This window comes from Leuciscus leuciscus (assembly GCF_965113295.1).
Source record: "Leuciscus leuciscus genome assembly, chromosome: 1".
Classification (NCBI taxonomy): domain Eukaryota; kingdom Metazoa; phylum Chordata; class Actinopteri; order Cypriniformes; family Leuciscidae; genus Leuciscus; species Leuciscus leuciscus.
In genome coordinates, this window is record NC_138725.1 from 63841237 (window position 1) to 63863574 (window position 22338).

The following is a 22338-nucleotide window of genomic DNA, read 5'->3' on the forward strand; positions in this document are numbered from 1 at the left end:
GTGTTGTTAAAGAGTAAACTTTCCCCTAAGTCTACATATTGTATAACATCATTTTAATTTAAGCTCTTGAATAAATGCTATATTCATTAATACTTTATGCACATTCAGCTCTTTTCTATCTAACCATCTAAAGTGAGAAGTTTGGGAGGGAAAAGAAAGAGAAAAGTCTGACGTAGTGACGCTCCAGGGCGGTGTTCTCACGTTTCTAAAAAAAAAAAAAAAGGGAAAAAAAAGGAAGGAGGAAAAAAGCAAACACTGCTGTGGTACTACATCTGGAATACAGAGACTCGTGCTTTGAGAATCTATAGTGGGATCACATAGTAAACGCAACCTAGTGTTTTCTTCCTGCTCTCTTTCGCTTTTAAAGGACTTTTAATCTCTCCCTCACCTGTAAGTTGGAGAACTATGGTTTTCTTTTTTCTTTAGTTCATTTATGGAATATTAACTACGTCATTTTAGGAGATTCAACCACGTTTGTGTTTATTATTATTTTCCATATGGAGATCTCTTTGCTAATCGTTTGTAGCCTCTTGTCTTTTTTTTTTTCCACGGGAAGTTTGCTGTTTCATTCAAAGTTTATAATTATGATTATTAGTACGATATTATGTTTTTTAGAGGTTTGTTTTTAATTTATATTAGTATTTGCCTTGCTTGTCTTAACAGGCTTATTTTTATATGAGCACATCTTAAGTTTTCACTGAAGTCGCAGTTGCTGGCAGAGTTTTGCAATAACGGGTCTGGATGAAAACAAACGCTGCTTAGGAATGTTTTGCCTCCTTTCCTTATTGTTTGCTTCATAAATCTGCCTCAATTCGTCCTACATAATAATTTTATTTGTTAAAATTTTCCCAGTCTCTCATAATCTTTACTTTCAGATGGGGGAAAAAAACTTGAGTAACATTGATAAACAGTTTGACGTGACGAAAAAAAAAAGGCGGCACCTCGAGAAAAAAAAAAGAAAGGGACGTGACTGGATTGTATGTGTGACTGTGAGGATGTTATTTTTCCTGATAAATATAGACATTTAGATAGCTTTTCAAACACTGCAGTGTTATTAGTGTAATTATCAACGTAATGTATTCACAAAACAGATGTTTTCAATTCAAATGTAGAAGAAGAAAGAGAGAAAATAGACAGACCTGAAGGGGTGTTTGGGTCGAGATGAGTTTGACAGCAGCGCAATCTGGTGGCCATATGTGGAACTGCACGAGTAAAACGCTGACCATTATAAAGTGTGTGTTTTTTGTTTTTTTACTTTCTTTTTCTTTTCTTCTAGACGAGCCCCAAAAATGCTGGCCATTCTGCTTGCAACGTTATTCTTGCATCTGACGGACCTTATCATTCTCTTCGTTTCCACATGTGCTAATGTGAGTATCATTTTTGTGGTCTGACTTGCTTTTGCATGATTTTATTGGGTAATATTTTTTAGGTGAAATTTTGTGAACGATTGGTTTATGTATAAATATAATCATATGTGTGTTTTTTTTTTTTTTTTTTTTTTTTTTTTTTTTTTTTAAACAGGCCTGGAGAAAACATGGAGATGCAAGTTATGACCTCTGGTATGACTGCACACAAAATAATGGAGGTTATCACTGCCGTGGGACTAGTGATGCAGGTGAGTTAAGTGAATGTAAGGTAAAAATCATTGTATTTGCATACCTAGATGGTTTGTTTACATTTTTGTACTGACTTGTGTTTGGCGGTACACAGTTCATTGCATTATTGACAGGAATAGTTCACCCAAAAATGAAAATTCTGTCACCACTTACTCACACTCAAGCTGTTCCAAATATGTGTGAATTTCAAACACAAAAGAAGATATTTTGAAGAATGTCAGTAACCAAACCAACATTTGGTTAGTATTTTAGTTTTTTTCCACACTATGGAAGTCAATGGGATCCATTAACTGTTTGGTTACTGACATTCCAGCCCGATCTCACGGGAAAACGTACAAATTCTACAAAGTGGCTTATTCGTACGAATTCATACGACCTGACTCGTACGAATTAGTACGATTTTTGCAAAATCGTACATATTTGACGAATTGGCCAATTCGTATGAATTCATACGAATGACCTACCCCTGACCCCGCCCCTAAACCTACCCATCACGTGGGTTTAGACAAATCGTACAAATTGGTACGAGTGAGGTCGTACGAATTAGTACGAATTAGCCAACTTTTTATCATTCGTACGAATTCGTACGAATTGGTCGTGAGATAGCGTTGGACATTCTTACAGGTTTGGGAAAATTTGAGGGTGAGTAAATGACTGAATTTTCATTTTTGGGTGAACTATACCTTTAAGAATTACATAAACAAACTTTGAAAAGTTCCATATTTGTTACTCAATGAAACGTGTTCTTCAATGAGAAACCGAATGACATAAGAATAGTAGTAAATTAGTTTTAAAAAAGCAGCTACGGTAACAAAAGTAAAAGAATATCAAATGTACGCAAGTGTATACATGTCCTGGGCACATCTATTTGTCTTTATTGTTTACATCTGTTGTGTTTCTCTACAATCTGTCAGATTGGCTTCAAGCAGTGCAGGCGCTCATGGTCCTCGCCACCATTTTCTCCCTGATCTCCTTCATCTTCTTCCTCTGCCAGCTCTTCACTCTCGTAAAGGGAGGTCGCTTCTTTTTCACGGCCGTCTTCCAGGTCCTCGCCAGTGAGTATTTCTTATTACATCCATTTCACCTGTCCCTGCGGAAGGACCCCCGTCTACATGTTTATAATCTCTCTCTCTTTCGCTCTCTCCCGAAGGTCTGTTCGTGATGAGCGGGGCCATCATCTACACGGTGATGAGTCCAGAGTGGAAAAATGACCGGGAGACGTACGGTTACGCTTTCGTCCTGGCCTGGCTGGCCTTCCCTCTCACGCTCATCAGTGGCTTCATTTACATTGTCCTGAGGAAGAAAGAATGAGAGTTCAGCCCTCAGGGATTGAGCTAGAACTGAGAACACTACTCGGCTGACAGACTCTAACCAAACGGCCGTCTCCTCCAGGCATGAATATTTAGACCTAATGTGATCAACCAAAACTGACAGTTCATGAAGATTCAATAGAGAGAAGACACAATGGTTGTCTTTGGCTGGCAAGCCTATTTATATCACTTTTACATGGCTTTTTTTTTTTGTAAATAGTAATGCTATGACGTGTCAATGAAGGCCCTGACTTTTTAAAGTTTTACTCAAGGAGGAAAGATATAGGAAAAGTATAAATCTTTTTGTTTGATTGTTAGTTTTGGATTGTGTGTTATAACCCTTTTCAAATATCTTGTTTTTAAATGTCATAATAAAGTGTATTCTCAAAGGGAGTTTGTTGATGTCGACTTGAAATTTTTCTTACATCCAAATTCCAGAAGTGAGTTGTTTTGTTTTTGAAATTATATTTACCATTGCCGAACTGTATAGTAGATAAAGGCTCAAATGTTGTGTTAAATCTCACCAAAACATTTTATAATGCATATTTTACCTGTGATTATATCACTTTATAAGATGTCTTCTTTCTGTATTAATTTTGTTTTGTTTTGTTTTAAGAAAAAATAAATATCTAATTTTTTTTTCCCTTGTCTCAATTTTCAATACTTCAGATTTTTTCCGTGTTCAATACTTCAGATTTCACTCAATACTGTGTCCAAAATAGCATACTCTCTTTAGTAGGTACTTATTTTGAATAAGTACTTCACAACCGCTAAAAAGTATGTTCTATATAGTATGATTGAATGAAATCCGGACGTACTGCATTCGGCATGTTGTCCTTACATGTTGTCCTCGGCCTCTAGCTCATAAATGCCAGAGGAGAACTGGCCCCCGACTGAGCCTGGGTTCTCCCAAGGTTTTTTTTCTCCATTAGGTCACCTGATGGAGTTTTAGGACACCATTAGGTCACTTGATGGAGTTTTTCGGTTCCTTGCCACTGTTGCCTTTGGCTTGCTCAGTTGGGGATATTTTGGGGATATTTAATTTAATTTCATCAATCAATAAATTCCTCTTGAAACAAACTTTGTTGTATTATTTAAATTTAATACTGTGAAGCTGCTTTGATACAATCTGTATTGTGAAAAGCGCTATACAAATAAACTTGACTTGACTTGACTTGACTTATCATGTGACCTAACAGCGTCAGTGCATTCACTGCCATTCATAAATCCTCTCCTGTGGCCCTAATGGGATAGTAAAGTGTCCATCGTAATGTACACTTCTGAATTTTACCGGAAGAAGAAGGTCATCCAGGTATTTTTTGTTTACTCATTTATGAGTACTGTGAATCCAGACATACTTCTTTTGTCACATAGCCTACTGTTTTTCACCTACTATATTGTAGGGAAGTATGCGATTTCAGATACAGCCCAAGGTGGGCACTGTTAGCTGTGAGGTGCTGTGTAAATTATACAGTAGGCCTACTAATAGACACTTTTTGAAGTGGTAGAAGTATAAATAACTTTATGATAGAAGTGCAATGTAGAAAAGTCGGAAAAGCCAAGCAAACGCCTCCCAAAAGGAAGATTCTGAGGTCAAGCTTTCTGTCAGTGAAGGAGAAAAACAGATGTGAGTGTGACACATGCAGTGATGACTTTTCATGCAGTGTCTGTGAGTCCTGAGCATCAGAAACGAAAATGTAAGTAAAGTCAGCGTTTAAAGGTTTTGATCAGAATGTAGTTATTGACAGGATGAAAACACAACCATAGTTCGAATTACAGGGGTACTGGGGGGTACTATACCCCCCAATGAAGACCGAGTACCTCCCAAAGGGACAGAAATATCCGTTTTGGGGGGGTCAGATAATTTTTCTGATATTGTGAAAAAATATAATTACAGTTACAATACAAGTCAACTCCTATTTTCAGTGTAGGAACATTTTAATGTAAAGCGATTTCAGACACCCCTATTGTGGACCGTACCATTTTTAACCACCGTGGCTATAAGCAACGAAGATAGAGAACGACTTCAACTTCTCAAGCAAGTGTCAACGTTGAATTACAAAACGCTAGTTTCATAAAGTATCATTCTTTTCAACATTCCTTATTTGTATATTCAAAAAAAAATATTTAAAATAATCTAATTTAATACAGTTATAATTTTTCAATGTAAATTATTTAATTTTATTGGTAACAGCCTAGTGTCTAATTATTTTAATTGAATATATTTATCAAATTTAAGAATTTGAAATGAAAGATGGAGCATACATTTAATAAAATTAGGGGGAAATGCCCTTTATAAAGGTACAAAAAATGATTCTGAGTGTTTTCAAACAGTGATGTAATGAAACATTGACAATTTAAGCTTGAATAAAGCCTCTGTTTGGGCTATTAAGGAAATGTAATTTTGCCAAAAGAAGAACTTTTATTTTAAATAAATGTTCATTTTAAATCAGCCAACTTCAGTGTGATATGTTACCATATTATCATGCTTAACACTAAGAATTTGAATAATTGTAAAGTGATGATCAGATGCAGATATCTAAATGCGGTTTGCGGGTGGATTATTTATTTTTAATAGTGGATTCGGGTGACTCAAAGTGCACCAGATTAATGAATTTATCTTTAAAATGTAAAAAAATATCTTTTTGACCCCCCTAGAGATACCAAACTCCACCAACAAAAAAATGTGGGAAACACATTAGGCTATATGATGATCTACAAAAAAAATACACATTTTATTATCTTATTATTCAAATACATTATTATGATTTTACCACCTCCGCCTCCGCCTCCTTTTGAGCCAGGAAAACCCCTGAAATAGGCAGTAGGCTTCTTGTAAAGGTACTTTTACTAGTAATTAGAATGGTATTTCAGTGCACTTAACATCTAACTTTTGGGAGTTGATCAAAACAGTTCTCTTTTGGATATATAATAACAATGAGATATTCTGTAGCCTACTGATTATCAGTTTGTGGCATGTTTAGACCTTGTATGTGTGTTGCACAACACATGTTGCACTTGGCGATCACGGTGGGGATTGATATGGTAGTGGACCATGATGGTCATAGAAGAAGTGAAGGAGCAGTACCCCCCAATTATAGTGGGGTAATTCGCACTCTGAACACAACTATTAGCCTATACCATTATTTTTTAAATGCACAAAAAAAGGTCCAAAAGCTGTCACTGGCACTACCCTTCCAAACAGGAGGCCTACTAATAAGCTTTCGGTACTAATACAGTATAGGCCTACCTTTAAGATTATAATAGGGGTAAATAAGTTGCTAATATGTTGAAAGTGTACCGCAGTGACAGCTTTTGTGCCTTTTGTTTGAGAGAGAGAGAGTTTCGGTCTGAAATGAAAAACTGAATTACACTGGTAAATCTCAGAGCATCAGTAAAACATTCCCAAAGTTCCCATAAAATCCTGAAGCTTAAGCTTAATTTGAGATCATTATGTTACTAGCTATTTGGCTAAAGCCCTGAATGTCGACATTTTCTTAGGATAGAACTTACTAAGACTGAATGAATGAATGAATGAATGAATGAATGAATAACTATTGCGTTGCGTGTTAAAGTATAGGCAGACCGGGGGTGGTTATAACATGGGGAAGAGTTGTAACACCATCAATTCCAACAATTAGGGATAAGATATGAGTCATGTGATCACTTCAGTATTTCCCCTACTTCCTCCCCAATCCATCATGGTGATTGTCAAGGCTGGAAACAGGCACATGCAGAATATATAGAGAAAACAATGATCTCGAGGTCAAAAAGTAAACATTTTGACCAAGACTATATTTTGTTTAGTATCTGTACTATTGCAGATAAAACTGGATGACTTATATAAGATTAAACAGTAGTTTCTTAGGCAATAGGCATATGTGATGCATTTCCCCCCTGCTAATTTCAAACCATTATGCTAATACAGCTATAGCTAAACATTGGCTGACAGGGGTGGGGGTGGGGGTGGGGGTGGGTTGTAACACTTATTTATAAAGTGGCTTGCATGGAGCAATTTAACAACTCAAAGCCAAAGAAGGTTTGGGTGAAATGCGCTCTATGCTGTTTCTGGGCCCATCAAGCCTGAACTCCAGGGTTACCAGCATCATGCATCTGTCAGAACTGTGACTCTGGTTAAGATTCAATAAATCTGTTTTTGAATAATATCATATGGTATGGCATCCATTTTTAGTTATTTTGTCTATTGTTACAACTTGCCCCAGCATGTGTTACAACCTACCCCGGTAGTGGGGTACGTTGTAACAAAGAAACACCACGTATTTGATATCAACTCACGAGGTCTGTGATATTCTTGTAGAGGGCTGAATTGGTTCCATTTGTAGTAAACAAATGTGGGTACTTTGTATAAAAGTTTGAGAACTCAAGCTAAAAAATTCAGCGAGTTATAGGTGCTGAAGCAAAAAGTGTTAGCCTACAACCATCCCCGGTCTCCCCAATGAATGAGACGCACACAGTCTTCATATTCGGGCTGTTTTAAATATGACCACTAGATGGCGCCAGACACTTGTTTGAAAGTTCGATTTTTGTCATTGTGTCTCAGTAGCTGTCAAAAGATCACAAAATAAGAGAGGAATGTACTTAATTACTTTAGCCAATCTGGTCAGGTAATGCAAATTTTAACATGTAGTATAACAAACATTTCAACAATTACTAGTCCTTATTTAGAATTATTCAAAAGGAAACATTATGTTTTTGGAACCAGCCTGCTGGGTTACTTGAAGAGGTCTGAATCGCCTCAAAATGGTCATTTTCACCAGCATTGTATATCAAATCCATAAATTATTGGTATTGTTATATCATTTTGTAGTAGCCTAGTAAGTTTTATTTCTATAGCATTTTTCTAAAACTCAGGATCACATAAAAGGACAAAGAAAGCAAAATAACTTCTAAATAAATAATTAAATGTTAGTCAACATGTGCACCCACACAAAACTTTACATGACATACTTGCGTCCTGTCGTCATCATCTATGTGGGCTGCATCTTGACACTAGGCTTGTTTGAGATGAGCAAAATCTGCGCAGAACCGATCACCGGTGATCAGCGCGAGATGCATGCCGGTTAGAAATGTGTCCGAGTGCGGTCCGCCTGGCTCTGATGTCATGCTGACGTTACGTATGTCAAAAATCTCTCGCGAGCGCAAGGCGCACGTGTCGGATTCTGCAGTCGAACGCAGTTGCTCTCCACTGACTGCGCTGATCAAAAGCACGATGGGAAACGACTTACTGACGACACAGCTTAATGCTCATTGGTTTAAACAACTGTGATGTATTGTTCTCTTTTCAAATGTTTGATTTGAAAACTCTAATATCATGTTTTATGTGTATATGTTATGTGTGAATATTCCCAAACTATCTGACAGTGCGATCTCTTTGGGTTATGCAATTACATTTTTATAAAAAAAATAAAAAAAATAAAAACACATATGTCTGTATTAAAGAAAAAAATATTGATAAACATGTATTTGGAATGGAATTAAATAACAAGTACTTTGGGTGTCTTGTTCATTTTATTTATTTTCATATAAAAGCAACAGAACTTGAATTACATCCAGTTTATTAGCAACACTGCACGAGCGTGAATCCCGCGATATCCATCTTTGATCTCGCAATGGTCAGATCCACTACGAGAAGAGAGATCTGTCCGGCTTGCCTGCGCTTTTTTCACTCCTCTCACTGCAGCCGCCTACTCTCGCATACATTTCAGGCGAGGCAAGGCGCATCTCAAACAAGCCTATTGATTGGTTTGTATACGGACGTGCGTCTGACGTCAGCGTGTTGTCAATTTGGCGGGTAACTTTGACAAGAATAATAAATAAAAATAAAAATAAACTTTGACAAGAATGAATGAACAGACGCATATCGTTGCCACTATACTGTTATTTTTACGCCATTACTTCCTGCAGCACCAACTATACTCGAGGCTAGTTCAAATTCGCCAAATGAACGTCCTCGTTGTGCGAACATTTTATCGTCGCCGGCAGGAAAGGAGAAGAAGACTGCAAGCAATCCTGCGCGAACCACCGGAACTTCCTGTAAATGGTCTGTAAAGCCCCGTTCACACTGCCAGCGATTTTGTCGCTGTATGTCGCTAGTCTCTGTACTGTGAAGTCGCTTGTGGGCGTTCATAGTGCTGTCGCTCTAATGTGACTGGTAGACTGCACGTCTGGCCATATCTATACAAAATACCATCACAAGTGATATATACAACTATATCATTTTAATTTGACTAGGATTTAGGCTCAAAAGAAACAGTATGCTGTTGGGAGAGTGTTTTTATATTACCACAGCAGTGTTCAGTGGATTAAATCATTTAGCCTACTGGATTAACGATCGATCAATCAACAGATTAACTCATACTGTCATAAATTACTAAAACGTCATTCGAATTTGACAAATAATCAATTTTCTTGTCCCTAATAGTCAACATAATGCAGGGGAAACTGTAAAATGATCTGCAGCAGTGCTAAACTTGCATCATAATTACAACACTCGAACTAAATGTGTGAATTAAACTCACTGAGACTGTCGACAGTTTCTTTTCCATGCATCATTTTATTATATCCATGTATGTGGTTACAGTCAAATCATAAAACAGTGAAATCGCCCTCGAACTCCTGTCTTCCCTGCACTCGAGACGGTGACGTGAGCTGAGCTCCTCTGAAAGTCTTCTTTCCTATTGGTTGTCGCTCGCGAAAATCGCTTCTCATTTGCATAAAGTTGAAATTTCTGAACTTTTGTCGCGCGTCTCGTGTCGCTTGACACGCCCACATTCTGTCGCCAACGGTCACTGTCGCTCGTGTCGCTGGAAGTCGCCAGCGCTCCATTGAAATGAATGGGATCATGTCGCTTTGTCGCTGCGTGTCGCTGGCAGTGTGAACGTCCGAACCATACAGAAAATGCTTTAACACTAGAAACAAACCTTTGTTCAGTTTGATCCAGACCTCTTTTCGTCGGACCAAATTTCGTCTGGGGGAGGTTTCACACCTGTAATTTTGATTCGGATCAAACTGAAAACTCCGAAAATCCGGACCAAACAAGGTACCTTTAGGTGTGAAAGTAGGGGAGAGCGGGGCACAACCTAACGCTTTTTGACTTTCTCAGTTTGTGTAAATCTACTTATGGTTCAGAGTATTTATTTTTTCCCACATTAATTTCCCACATGTCTAGTACAATTATGTGGTTTTGTTTTATTAATACAGTATATACTTTTTTCTTGACATACCCCGAAAGAATGGAAGTGAAATGTGACAACATGCCCCATAGGTGGGGTACATTGTAACATGGGTGGGGCACATTGTAACATAACATATGACAGCTTAAAATGTTATCTGATCTAATAAAAAATATATACAAAACAAACTAAAATATTTTCTAAATAAAATACAATTAAAAAACTTTTTCATATAAAATAATGCCAATTTTTAATAATTAAATATAAACAAATTTTTGAGTTTTGACTACGAACACATGAAAACACAGCTATACAACATAGTTCAAAACAAATAAATAATTAGTCATTTCTGAACATTGACTCTCAGTCTTTATTCACCTTTTTCTCACGTTTTCCCAATAAAATTAATAAAAGTATAGAATATAATAGCATATTTCTAATAGGGGCTCATTGTAACGCAGTGTTACAACATGCCCCCGCCTGCACAACTGGGGATTAAACCCTGCTAGTGTCTTCTGCTAGTTAGCGAAGCATTAAATAACTATCTCAACTGTTAAATAACATCTTGGAGATTAAAATAATATCAGATTTGTCTTATTGTAAATAAACACAAAAAATAGAGATGAACTTTACTGTTGCTATGGTTTTAATAAATGTCTATGGATATCTTCCAAAAAAATAAAAATTTTGGCGGAATTTTTTTTTCTATATAGTGTTGATATGGCAACTAGTAAATACACAAAGTTTCGTCATCCAAGCATGTGCGGAAGTATTTAAAACAAGCGTGTTATAACTAGCCCCGCGTTAGGTTGTGCCCCGCGCTCCCCTACTTAACACCTCACAGACACAGATGTGATACAATACTTTCTAAAATCATTATTTGTTCCACACACACTTGAGTATCCGTCCAGTCTTACAAAACATGTACCATCAGAAGAGCTCAACCAAGGCAGAGCATCCTGATAACATACTGGTAATGTCAAGAAAACTCTGGGGGCTCATACTGGTCCCACAGCTCCATTTCAAACGTGGTTAACCTTAGAGGTTATTTATCACCCAGTGGGTCATGAGGCATGAACAATTTACTACAGGACATGGAGACTTTCATCTGGAAATCAGTGGGGTGTATTTGAGGGGTTAACAATAAAGTAGACATTGGATGAGCATCCTAGCATACTGCACAGATTAGATGATCTACTACATTTGAGCAGTATATTGCTTACTTATAATGGTGCATTCAAGTCCTCCTTCAGGGATGTTTGTATTTTATGAGTTGGGAAGTCGTAATTAAGACGTCAGGCGTGTTCAAATCACTTTGGTCAAAGCAAGATGGCAGTGTACCTTTTCTACATAAAATTCATCAAGGTTTTTTTAACTCAGCATCTGATGGATGCATTGGATGTTTTTGCTATTTTATGTTTTTAGTCAATTTATGGAGGTGCCCCAGACAGAAACATAGTGTCGGCCCAGATCTGGCCCACATCTGGGACGTGAAATCCATGTGTACAAGATGTGGGCCGGATCTGGGCCGACACTATGTTGCTGTAAACGGTATCATTATGCTATTGAAATTGTACAATATTATAGTATTTTGTACATGCAATTTATATGGTTTTATTGTAAATAAGTAAACCCCCCACCCCCCAACTCGGAAACTCTGAGCTTAACCCTTTCACACGTAAGTTTAAAATATTCTGACTGACCCCCCAGCGTGAGTTTTTCAAGGCGACCGTTATTTAGAATGTGTCACTTTATGGTTTCCGTGGTGACGCGTCATTGATTGTCACGTGACACACCGCAGCAACAACAGAGCTGAATGAATGATGATCTGCTTTTATGTCATTTTTCCTTTTTTATTCAAAATATTCACAAATTTGTTAGATATGGCATGAAATATCTGATATTCCGGTTGTCAAATATATGCAAGTGGAAGTGTTTTGTTGTTTAAACACATTTATAACGATCGCGTTAGTTCAGCTGTATTCGCGATGGGCGCCGCCATCTTAGTTTGTGCCGCAGACGCGCAGTTCAGAGAATCGGATCTGTTGGATTTACAACACGTTAATTCATCCACTTCTCCCGAAATACATACAAGTAAGTGGCAGATCAACTGGGAGAAGAATAGAGTAAACTTTAAAGTTACTTACACAATGTGTATCTGATATGAATAAAACGAATTATAATGGAAAGGATTATTATTGCCTCTTCCTTTGACATCAGTGTGTATTTTACGAACTGTAATGTATTGTTTTTTTAGTACTTATATGTCTGGAACCTAAAATAAACATTATGTGGTTGAAAACACTGAAAAGTTGTGATATATGACAGCTCTGAGCGCGCCTGTCTCTGGCTCAGCGCCAGCCAACGCGCGAAAGCACATTTGAATTTAGCAGTTGATCACGTCATGCACTGACCGTTCTAATCACACCGGTGTCGGTGTGATCGTACGCTCCAGGGACCAGCCTAGACTGATCACACCGGTGTGATCGTACGTGCGAAAGGGTAAGAAACCTGAGTTTTTACGTAAACCTGTTTCTTGTAATTACAACTTTTGTCTGTGATGTGTGTTCAACTCGCAATCTTTCTAACATGACTCCGACGCACCATAAATTATACTATTTTCCAGTGTGACTAACTTTAAATTAACTAACTTTAAAAATTAAATAATAATAATGTCATTGCATTTGCAAAACAGTAACAGTTCAGGGCTGCCAACTCTCAAGCATTGAGCGTGAGACTCACGCAATTGACACTTTTCACACGCTCTCACGCCACACATCCATTTTCTCACACACAGAAAAATTGCGGAGCAAAGAGGTACTTTTAATATTAAACTAATTATCAGCTCTTAGATTCCGTCAATTTTATTACGAAATTCAGACAAAAATACGTTTGGCGCTTGTAAATGTGACGTGACAGATCGCTGAGCGCCTCAGTTCAAGTGCACGTGAACCGATCATCTGTTACTTTTTTATTTAAAGATGCAGTACAACTTACCGAAAGTATACATAATATCGACCAATTAGTGTTTTTCAACCATGGAAAGAGGTCAATATATAATAGCAGGAGAACAATTATGTCACATAACGTTACATTTTCCTCAGGAAAGCCATTTAATGACAATAGCATGTTAATTGAATAGAAAAAATAGCTAGAGAGGAGATTTTGCTGAGCACTATATTACATATTTATTATATTTTTACTTATGTCATTAAATAGTTGTTATTATAACAAAAACTGCATTATATTTCATTTCATTTATTATTTTTAACCTTTAATAATACCAGCAGATTGGGCCCTCTATGTTTACAGCATTAGGTGAGATAATTTTTTTAAATAAAATTTTAAATAAACATGTATCCAAAGTAGTCAATATTGAATCAAAATCGGAATCAAATCACAAGAATGGAATTGAAATCTTGAAATTTTTGTCAAGCAATAATAAAAACTGTATCCTACCAGTCATTGTACAATGCAAACATTGTAACATGTTGTCACTAAACTTCATAAAATTCTATTTAGTTACCAAATGTTTTGACAATCACAATTACACTTGTGATGCAATATTTGTTTTTACATATCCACCCCCCAGATTTCGTGGATTCCTAGTAAATGACTGGATTTTGCCCTGCAAAAAAATCTGCTGAATTTGTAAATCTGACCATATACGTAATTGTATTGTATCCCACATCCACATTTAAAACAAAAAGCCTTTTTTTTTTTTACTGTGATCATTCCTCTTTTATTGGTTCGAAGGCGTTCTGAAATGTTAACATCTTAAAGTCACATGCACGTTTCATCATGTGCTTAGCAAACATCTTGACATGGAGTTGAAGTAGAACGGGACCTCTGAAGGACCCAGCGTGTTCTTTCTTCTCCTGTGAACCCTCCTCTTTGATCCCACATCAGCTGAAGGAAACCTGAAAAGAGCATCTCCGGTCAGCTGGGAACCCTCCCCTTACGCCCCTCTTTCAATGTATGGCCTTTTCATCCCAGGCGTCCGTCTCCTGGAACAAAAGCAGTCCATTTAGATCTTAGTAAATGATATAGAAAACGGGGAAACTGCATATATTCAGGCCTGATTTCATCATGCCCATAAATCTCAGACAAATCAAAGCCCAGTCCCTCCCGCACTCTTTGTCTTGCTAATACATGTTAGGGTTCGGCTGGCTGGTCCCTTTGACCGACGTTCGAGCAGCTTCAGACGCCTTTGAACTCTGACCCCGCCACTTAAACCACTACTGGAGTGAGTGGAGGAAACTCTGAACACCCAGGAATCTCTCGGCTCCACTTCCAGCCTCCAGGGAACTGAGACGCGGCGGATATCTGACTGCTGATGGGGAGGAAGATAAGGCACAGAAAACAAGAGTTTGTCTCCTCTTAAGAGCCTACACGTTGGCACCAACAGAGGGATAATAACCCTGCTGCCGGCAAGGATCGGAATGCATTTCATGGAGAGCGTGGAGAAGAGGCTTTTTTCAGAGGCGCTAAATAACCCATCTTGCAGGCCCTCGCTTTCTTTTCTTTTGGGTGACCTCTTCGCCTTCCGATTCAGTTCGTGAGTTAGGCAGAGCTGAAAGAGGACAAAGCATTCCTCCACAGTCAGCTAAATTGAGTGATCTGGGGAATGTTTCTTGCAACCGTATTCTTGCGCTTTATGACTTTCAAAAGCTCTGAGGAGCTTTCTGTTCTACGGACAACACCATAGGCTTGTCTATGAAAGTAATGGAAACAAATAGGCTAATTAACTGGTGTTTTTGAGCCCCGAAGAAATGATCAGTTGCAATTCGCTTTAAACTTAAAATGAAGACTTTGCCAGCTCAACATATAGGGAGGAGTTTTTGCTAGTTTGAAAAATTTCAACACTTGTGCTCCAAACCACAGAACTATGTTTAGACTAGGGATGTCAATTTTCACAAATTCCCATGATCGATCGTCGTTTAAATTAACGATCAATTAATCGATTAATCGTTAGCCTTAATACTGCGATATGCGTCTACTGCAGTGGCTATGACAGCATGACAGGGTTTGCAAATGCTGCTCAAAACGCTATGTTCCTCACCAAATCAATTAGAATGGTTTTAAATATAAATAAAGGGCTAGTAGGATTGTAAAATGTTTCGATGTGATTGATAATTAAATTAATTATTTAATAATCAAATATAACTACTAATACAACGTGTCACCAACGCCGCCTCATATGCGCTTAGAATGTGTGACTGTTGTGGACGCGCTCTTCCTGGAACAACTGCACGCGCTGAATGAATCTGCTTGCTACCGTTAAACTGGAGCACTTTGCTAGCACGTTATTTATCTAAAAGAAACGCATCCTATATGAGATTAATCAGAAATATTCAAAATAAACATAATATTACAAATTATATCTGCACAAAATGACGCAAATTCATGCTCAAGTGAACTTGAACTAAGTTACGTGCCATTCATTCAGAACTACTCATGTTGTGGACGCGGTCTTCCTGGAGCAACGCGACATGGTAACTAAACCCAAATAATTCACAATGTTGTATTACAATATTGTAATCTTTATAATGTTATGTAATATTACAGTCCCACTCCCAAAAGTCATTATTAGTCGTGCACTGCCGTTTGAGCTGCGCGCGCTTACGCTGACGCTTTACTACAGAGTTAATTCTTAACCAAATGCATCCAATATGAGATCAATCAGATATAGATAGGCCTACAGAAAATAAACAGTATTACAACTTACATTTGCACAAAACAAAAGCCTGCGAATGCACACGCAAACTTATAGTCATGATGAAGGTGTAAAATGGTCCCAAACATAACTCCAGCGCGCTCGCTTACATGTTTCGCGGTTGAGCAGCGCGCACGCGCATGAAGACCTGCTTAATCGATGATCGATAAGTTGTATCGATTAAATGTATTATCGACAATTAATCGATCGTCGATTAATCGTTGACATCCCTAGTTTAGACATAATGAGTCTGCCATCAACACATGAGTTGAGGTTGACACAACTGTGAGAGTTGGTGTAAAGTACAGCGGAAAATAAATGTTGCTGTTTTTCTCCACACCTGCATTTACACCTCACACTTCATCACTTTGTCTTAGGTGGACTTTTTGAGCTCCTGCAGATTTTGTATAAAAAACACCAGTCTTTGAATGTGTTAAAATCGTATTATTTTTAGATTAAAAATAAAATAAATGAAAATATTATTTGAAAAGTTTTATTTAATAGTGAAAATACATTTAAATATATAAAGAAAAGAAAATATTTATTCATTATTATTGTAGATTATTATAAAACCAGACATTTAATTACCAAAAATAAATAAATACATCGGCTGTATCCAAATCGGCAATGCATTCTTTCCAACTAAATAGTAGGCAAAAAGGAGTGTCAACTATCTAAATCTACTAATGTTAACTAACTCTCGTTAAAGTATTACTTAGTATCACTAAGAGTATCAGTAGACTTTTAGTTCTACCAGAAAGACTCGGAAGGCAAGATAATATCACAATGACATTTATTAATTAATTGACCAGGAAATGAAAGCAAAATATTGAATGATAAAGTTATTTGGCGCAGGCCCCGTCCGTAGTTCACATTCGGAGGGTAGCGGACTCTGCATTTCCTGCCTGAAGATGAAGGCAGGGGCGCAGCCGACGACCCCCCCGGGGAGGTATGGATAGGGACCATCCTGGTGGTGGTGGGGAGGATGGGGTGAATGTTTGCGTCATCATCTGCAAACTCAAACATGTGTAAGTACTGATCTTTTATACTGTACTCCAAGTATTAGATAATGATTGGTTAGACCAAAACGTAATGGTATGTCCAAATTCACAGTAGATGACCTACTACTTCTGGCAAGATTCGGAAGTGCGCATCAAACACTTTTAGAGGATTTGTGAAGGAAAGAAAAGCGACGCAACTGACGCTGGTAGGCAATGTCAATGTCATGACAATGACAACATGAAAAATGTAGTATGTCTGGATTGGATTCATACTACACACATTTATACGGTACCATAGAGAACATGCTTTTCTAACGGTCACAAAGTAATTTCTTACTCAACAGAAGTACCTACTAAGACAGGATGTGAATTTTGGATGCAGCCACAGTCTAACACATTTAAATGATCTTAGGCAGTTTGTTTATGTGTAAGATCATGCATGCAAACCAGCTCTTTGTTTTTTGTTTTTCTCTCTTAAACCAGTAGCAGAATCAAGATAAATGTTGAGCACAGCTCCTACATCCTCAACCAGCTGTCATTTGAGATGTCTGTAATCCTCCTCTGGTTGCGGGTGGTGCAGGCCTCTATTCTGTGCCCTAAGATTGTAATTATGGATCATTATGTCTCTCTTATTTTCTCTCCACATATCTAACTGAAAGTGGCAGCCTGGATTTCAACTCCTGGGGGTAGAAGACATACATTAATTAGAGGTTTTACTGCATCTTAGCTGCATTAAACATGTACTCATTTAGAATACCACAAAAATGTGTTGATAATACAACATTGTCTTTTTAACAGGCTTGTGCAACATTTTTCTTTTAATTCACACGATACAGTGAAATTTCAGTACTTATAAGCAGCAAATGATCTGCATTAATATAAATATAGTTACTTAAAGCTTATTTGCATAATTAAATGTAGGAAATATGTTGCTGTCTTCATATTATCCCATTTCCATTTTTTTTTCTCTGATCCAGTTATTGTGGAAGCTGGTTTCCATCACGGAATTAAAAAAAATTAAAAATGTATTCATATAACAGAAATATTAAGTCATAATATGACAGATTAAAGAGAATTCCAGCAAACTCCATCTGCGATAAAAGCATCTTCTGCTCACGTTGTAGTCATGTACTTGACACCACCACATAGTGGTTTGAGTGTGTATTTGCAGAACGACACGGAAACACCAACGCTGAACTATAACACGAAAACAGCCGCGTAAGTAGTCTAAGTGGTCCGACGCAGAAGGTCGCCATTGGTAGGTTGTTTTGGGTGGTTGCTAGGGCATTGCTAGGGTGTTACAATTGTTGCCTACTGTATGTCCCTCCTTTAATTCAAGTCTATGGGATTTGGTCAGACATTTTATTAGTTTTATGTTGCCCTGCCCCATTTCCTCGCTGTACTCATTGTGTTCTGTCTTCCGGTTTGTGTTTCCACAGCATGAAGGTAAGATCTTACGGATTTATGAATGAACCACTCATTTTAAAATCTTCCAGTCTACTGACATTTATTATGACTTCTGCCTCAAACATCACAATGCTCATGCTAACTTTCGTTAACTCTACAGTAAGTAAATCCACTTCACCAGCTAAATACTCTTCGAAAGCAATGCCATAGAAATATACAGGGCTACTGCAAAAACCGAAGTTCAAAGACAAAATTCTTAAAATGGCCGCTGCGCTCTTGTTTCTCTGGCGCACAAGATCTATTGTGTGAAAAAGGTGTAACAGCACACCTAAAATCCTCAACAAGCAACATTATTTGAGGTATCATTCATGTCAGTAGAACAAACAGTGCAAGTTACACATCAAAGATTATTACTTGGGGATAGGGGGTTTGTTTAAATGTCTAACCTTAAGTATGAGCAATAGTAATCAGCTTGATTGGGGCCGTCCCTGCAGGACTACAATGCCTCAATTTAATTCCTTTGCAGTGGATGGCTATATGGGTCGTTGTGAGCTCTCTGAGTTAGTTTAACCCCTTTGACCTCCTTACCTACAGCTCTGAGTGTGTTAGTGTTAAAGTGCTCCAGGTTTGTGTTCAAGAGGGGTTGCTTAAATGGGTTTGTTTGCTTGGCCCCTCTGGACCCTCTTCCTCCATGAGTAATGATGAGGGGCCCAGTGGACCTCGTCCAGGAATTAGATAAATGAGAGCACGAATTACTCCTTGAGTAAACATTTTAGCCCAAATGACTGATGGAGACTTTGGTGAGAATGGCACAGACAGATTAATCTCCCGACCAAAGACTGACACAGTTGGAGACATCGAAGATCCCAAATCAATTGTAGGTTCGCCAGGATTGTTAGTGTCACCTCTGCTTAATGACAGACTGTATGTATTTCAAATGTGTTATAATGGTTAACTGTTTATCCAACAACTGACTATTTGTCTATGTATGTTATCTCTCTATACATTATACATTCATTTACTAGTGTGTCACGTCTTGCAATTAACTGAGATCTTATCTGAGTCTCCCGGCCGCATATCTCCCCTTAAAGATGAGCTTGTTTGTCAGTTACAGAAGGTGAGGCTCAACCAGCATCTGCTCAGATTTGCACATTCCTCCCACAGATACCTGAATCTTGCCAGCTTGCAGGTTAAATGCGTCGTTGTCAGTTTCTAATTGTTCAAAGGTGGGATGATTGTGGTTGCGATTGCACTTATATTTGGAATTTAAAGGGGCAGTTCACCAAAAATTTAAATGATGTAATTATTTGCTCACCCCCATGTCGTTTCAAACCGGTACGCTCTTAGAAATTTTCCAGCTCTCTTCCATACAACAAAAAGTTATTTTATCATTTTCAGATATCACTTTCAAATCTTTTACAGTCCAAAAATGCTCTATATAAGTAATGAACAACAGACTAAATTTCCTCAAACAAAGCTAATGCATTACTTTAGAAGATTTGAATGAAATGTAAACATTGTATGGGCAACTTTTATAATGCTATGAATTGAAGTGCTGCATAAAAAAAAATATATATATATTTTTTAATTTCCATGGAAATTGTAAAAGTAAACAGGTTTGGAAGAACATGACAGAGACTAAATAATGACAGAATTCTTATTCTTTGAGTGAGCTACTCCTTTAAAATCCAGCATTATTCATGAATAATGCAACTAGGCACTAAATGTCCCCATGGAATGTAAAAAGAGGCACCGATAGACAAATATAAACAATGAAATGCTTCAGGCATTTATTCCCATAGTCCTCAACTGTATGTACCACACAGGTTCATGTGGAATCTCTCAGCCTTTCTAAAGTTTTAAAAGCCTACAAAAGCAAACCGAGTGACAGGGTTTAGGGAGTATAGAGGTCTGTGTATAGATGATAACATTGTTATGTTCAGCTATTACACCACCATTGTTTACATTCACCTCACTTTGAGGATTGCAAAGCACAGTAAATGAAGACAGTCTCAATCTGTCTGTTTCCCCAGAGGACAAACCCCTGAGCTTAACTGAACACGAACTCTTTATGATGCAAGTCCCAAGTTGTTAATGATGATGCCATATTGAGTATTACACTAATCCACTAACAATGTTGTTTTGATAAATAATATTCATTTCACCAAGCAATGTAGTTCTTCAGCAATGTTTAGTATAATGCAAACAACACAGAGACAGTGCAGTAATACTGATGTAAAGATGTCACAGTTGTGTGTTTATTTTATACAATGACTTTGAACCGGAACGATCCGTTTTTATAATGTGAAGTTTTCCATGAAAGCTACATTTACATCTTGAAACTACAAAATTGTGTCACATTTGAGATTCTTTCACTTATAGGCCACACTGTGTTTTTGAGAAATGAATAGAAATTTACTGAAGTGAGTCAAATTAAGGGTAAATAGCATGCCTTAGTTCATTAGTGGTGGTCATGCATTAGGGTGTGTTCACACTTGTAGTTCGGTTCGTTTGGTCCAGACCAAAAAAAAAAAAAAAGAGTCCTGGTCAGCTTAGTGTTCACATAGGCATTTTAACAATGAGCCTAAAGATTCCGAAGCTAATGGCTTTTATTATATATTTTGTGACAAAACTAACTGAACATCCAAAACAATACTGTGTTCTAGGATAAATGCGCTCCTTGTATAATTCATATTTTGACCAGCTGAGAACTTGTGAAGAGCTTATAAAATGTGTAAAGAAGTCAAAACAGCAGCAGGAAATCCCTCCGTCACACACAAACGAAGATCTGCCGCGAGGAGACGTGGTGCTGATGCCTGTACTGAACTGTAATGGGCAACATTGCGACTATGACGAGAAAAAACAGGTATGCAGGCATCTGTTCTTTTTAGGGTCGCATCTTGTGACATTGTGTGCCATTTTTTATTCGTTTACATGTCTTTGGTCCATGTTGCATTCATATTTCAGATGAACTGCACCAGAGTTCGTTTGGAAGCGGTGCGGACCCATCTTTTCAGCAGTCTTGGCCCGCTTGTTTGGTGCGCACCAAGGTTCAGATGGCAGCGTTCACACTTGTTCAAATGAACCACGCTAACAGAGCAAAATTTAACCAAACATGCCAAGTGTGAACACACCCTTAGTGGCGTGATTTAAGGCCCTGTTTACACCTGGTATTAATGCGTTTTGGTCGAGGGGATCAAAAGTGGACGACGCTAAATACAGGTGTAAATGGGGTCTTAAAGGTTTTTGATGTCGTGTAAACAACCCCTGTATGTTCTTCTGCTTTCTCTGTTTGTTTTCATATGTAAATTGCACAAGCTTATTTTGTCCATTAGATCAAAATATCTGAAAAAGTCATACATTTACCCGCCTGCTCCACCTTTTAGTTCCCCTAAAGTCTCAACAAGAGAACGAAACATTTAACACTGCGCTTCAATCCCTAAATGACACTTAATAATCTATTAACATCGCTTTACAATTAAGTTAAAAGATTCAGCACATCGCATGTTAAAGTGGTTGCTAATTGAGCTATGCCCCCTCAATTGTAAGCCATTAAGACATTCTTCAAGCGAGATCCCAGCCTTCACGACAGCAGAACATTTCTCCCAGGCCTGAACAAGAACTGCACCATTGAGTTTTGCAATTCAGCACTGTCAGTAGCCACGTTTCCATTACCCTTCAAATTGCGCAAATTGAAATTGCGAATTGAAAATACGCTCAATGGAAACACGTCAATTTCGCAAAAACTCCCATTTATCGCAAAAAAGTTTTTACGCTCGCATGAGGTGGTTTTTCAGGCAATTCGAAAAAGAAATATTTCGCAAAACTGCAATGGAAACAGTTTTTGCGCATTTACAGGTCAGCTGACGTAGACGACGCGGTGTGTTTGGACAGAATATGAGACCGCGTTCTTTATTGAATTTATAAAAGACAAAAGAATGACAGAAATACTGGATTCTAAACCTCAAAGAAATGCCACAATCAAGACCTCGGAGCAGAAATGAGTGAGAAAAACACAGAAACACTTCATATGTTTCATATATGCCGCTCACAGACACAGTATGTATAAGGGTCTTTCCTTGCCATTAATGCTTG

The 22338-nt window shown here is 37.8% G+C and overlaps 1 protein-coding gene across 1 annotated transcript; it reads left to right on the forward strand.

Moving 5' to 3' along the window:
• Positions 1-229: 229 nt before the first annotated feature.
• pmp22a (peripheral myelin protein 22a) lies at positions 230-3569 on the forward strand. The gene is made up of 5 exons (XM_082144484.1): positions 230-390; positions 1277-1367; positions 1522-1615; positions 2531-2671; positions 2767-3569. Exons 2-5 carry the CDS (start codon positions 1290-1292, stop codon positions 2925-2927), a joined length of 474 nt encoding a protein of 157 aa, XP_082000610.1. The 5' UTR covers positions 230-390; positions 1277-1289; the 3' UTR covers positions 2928-3569.
• Positions 3570-22338: the final 18769 nt, after the last annotated feature.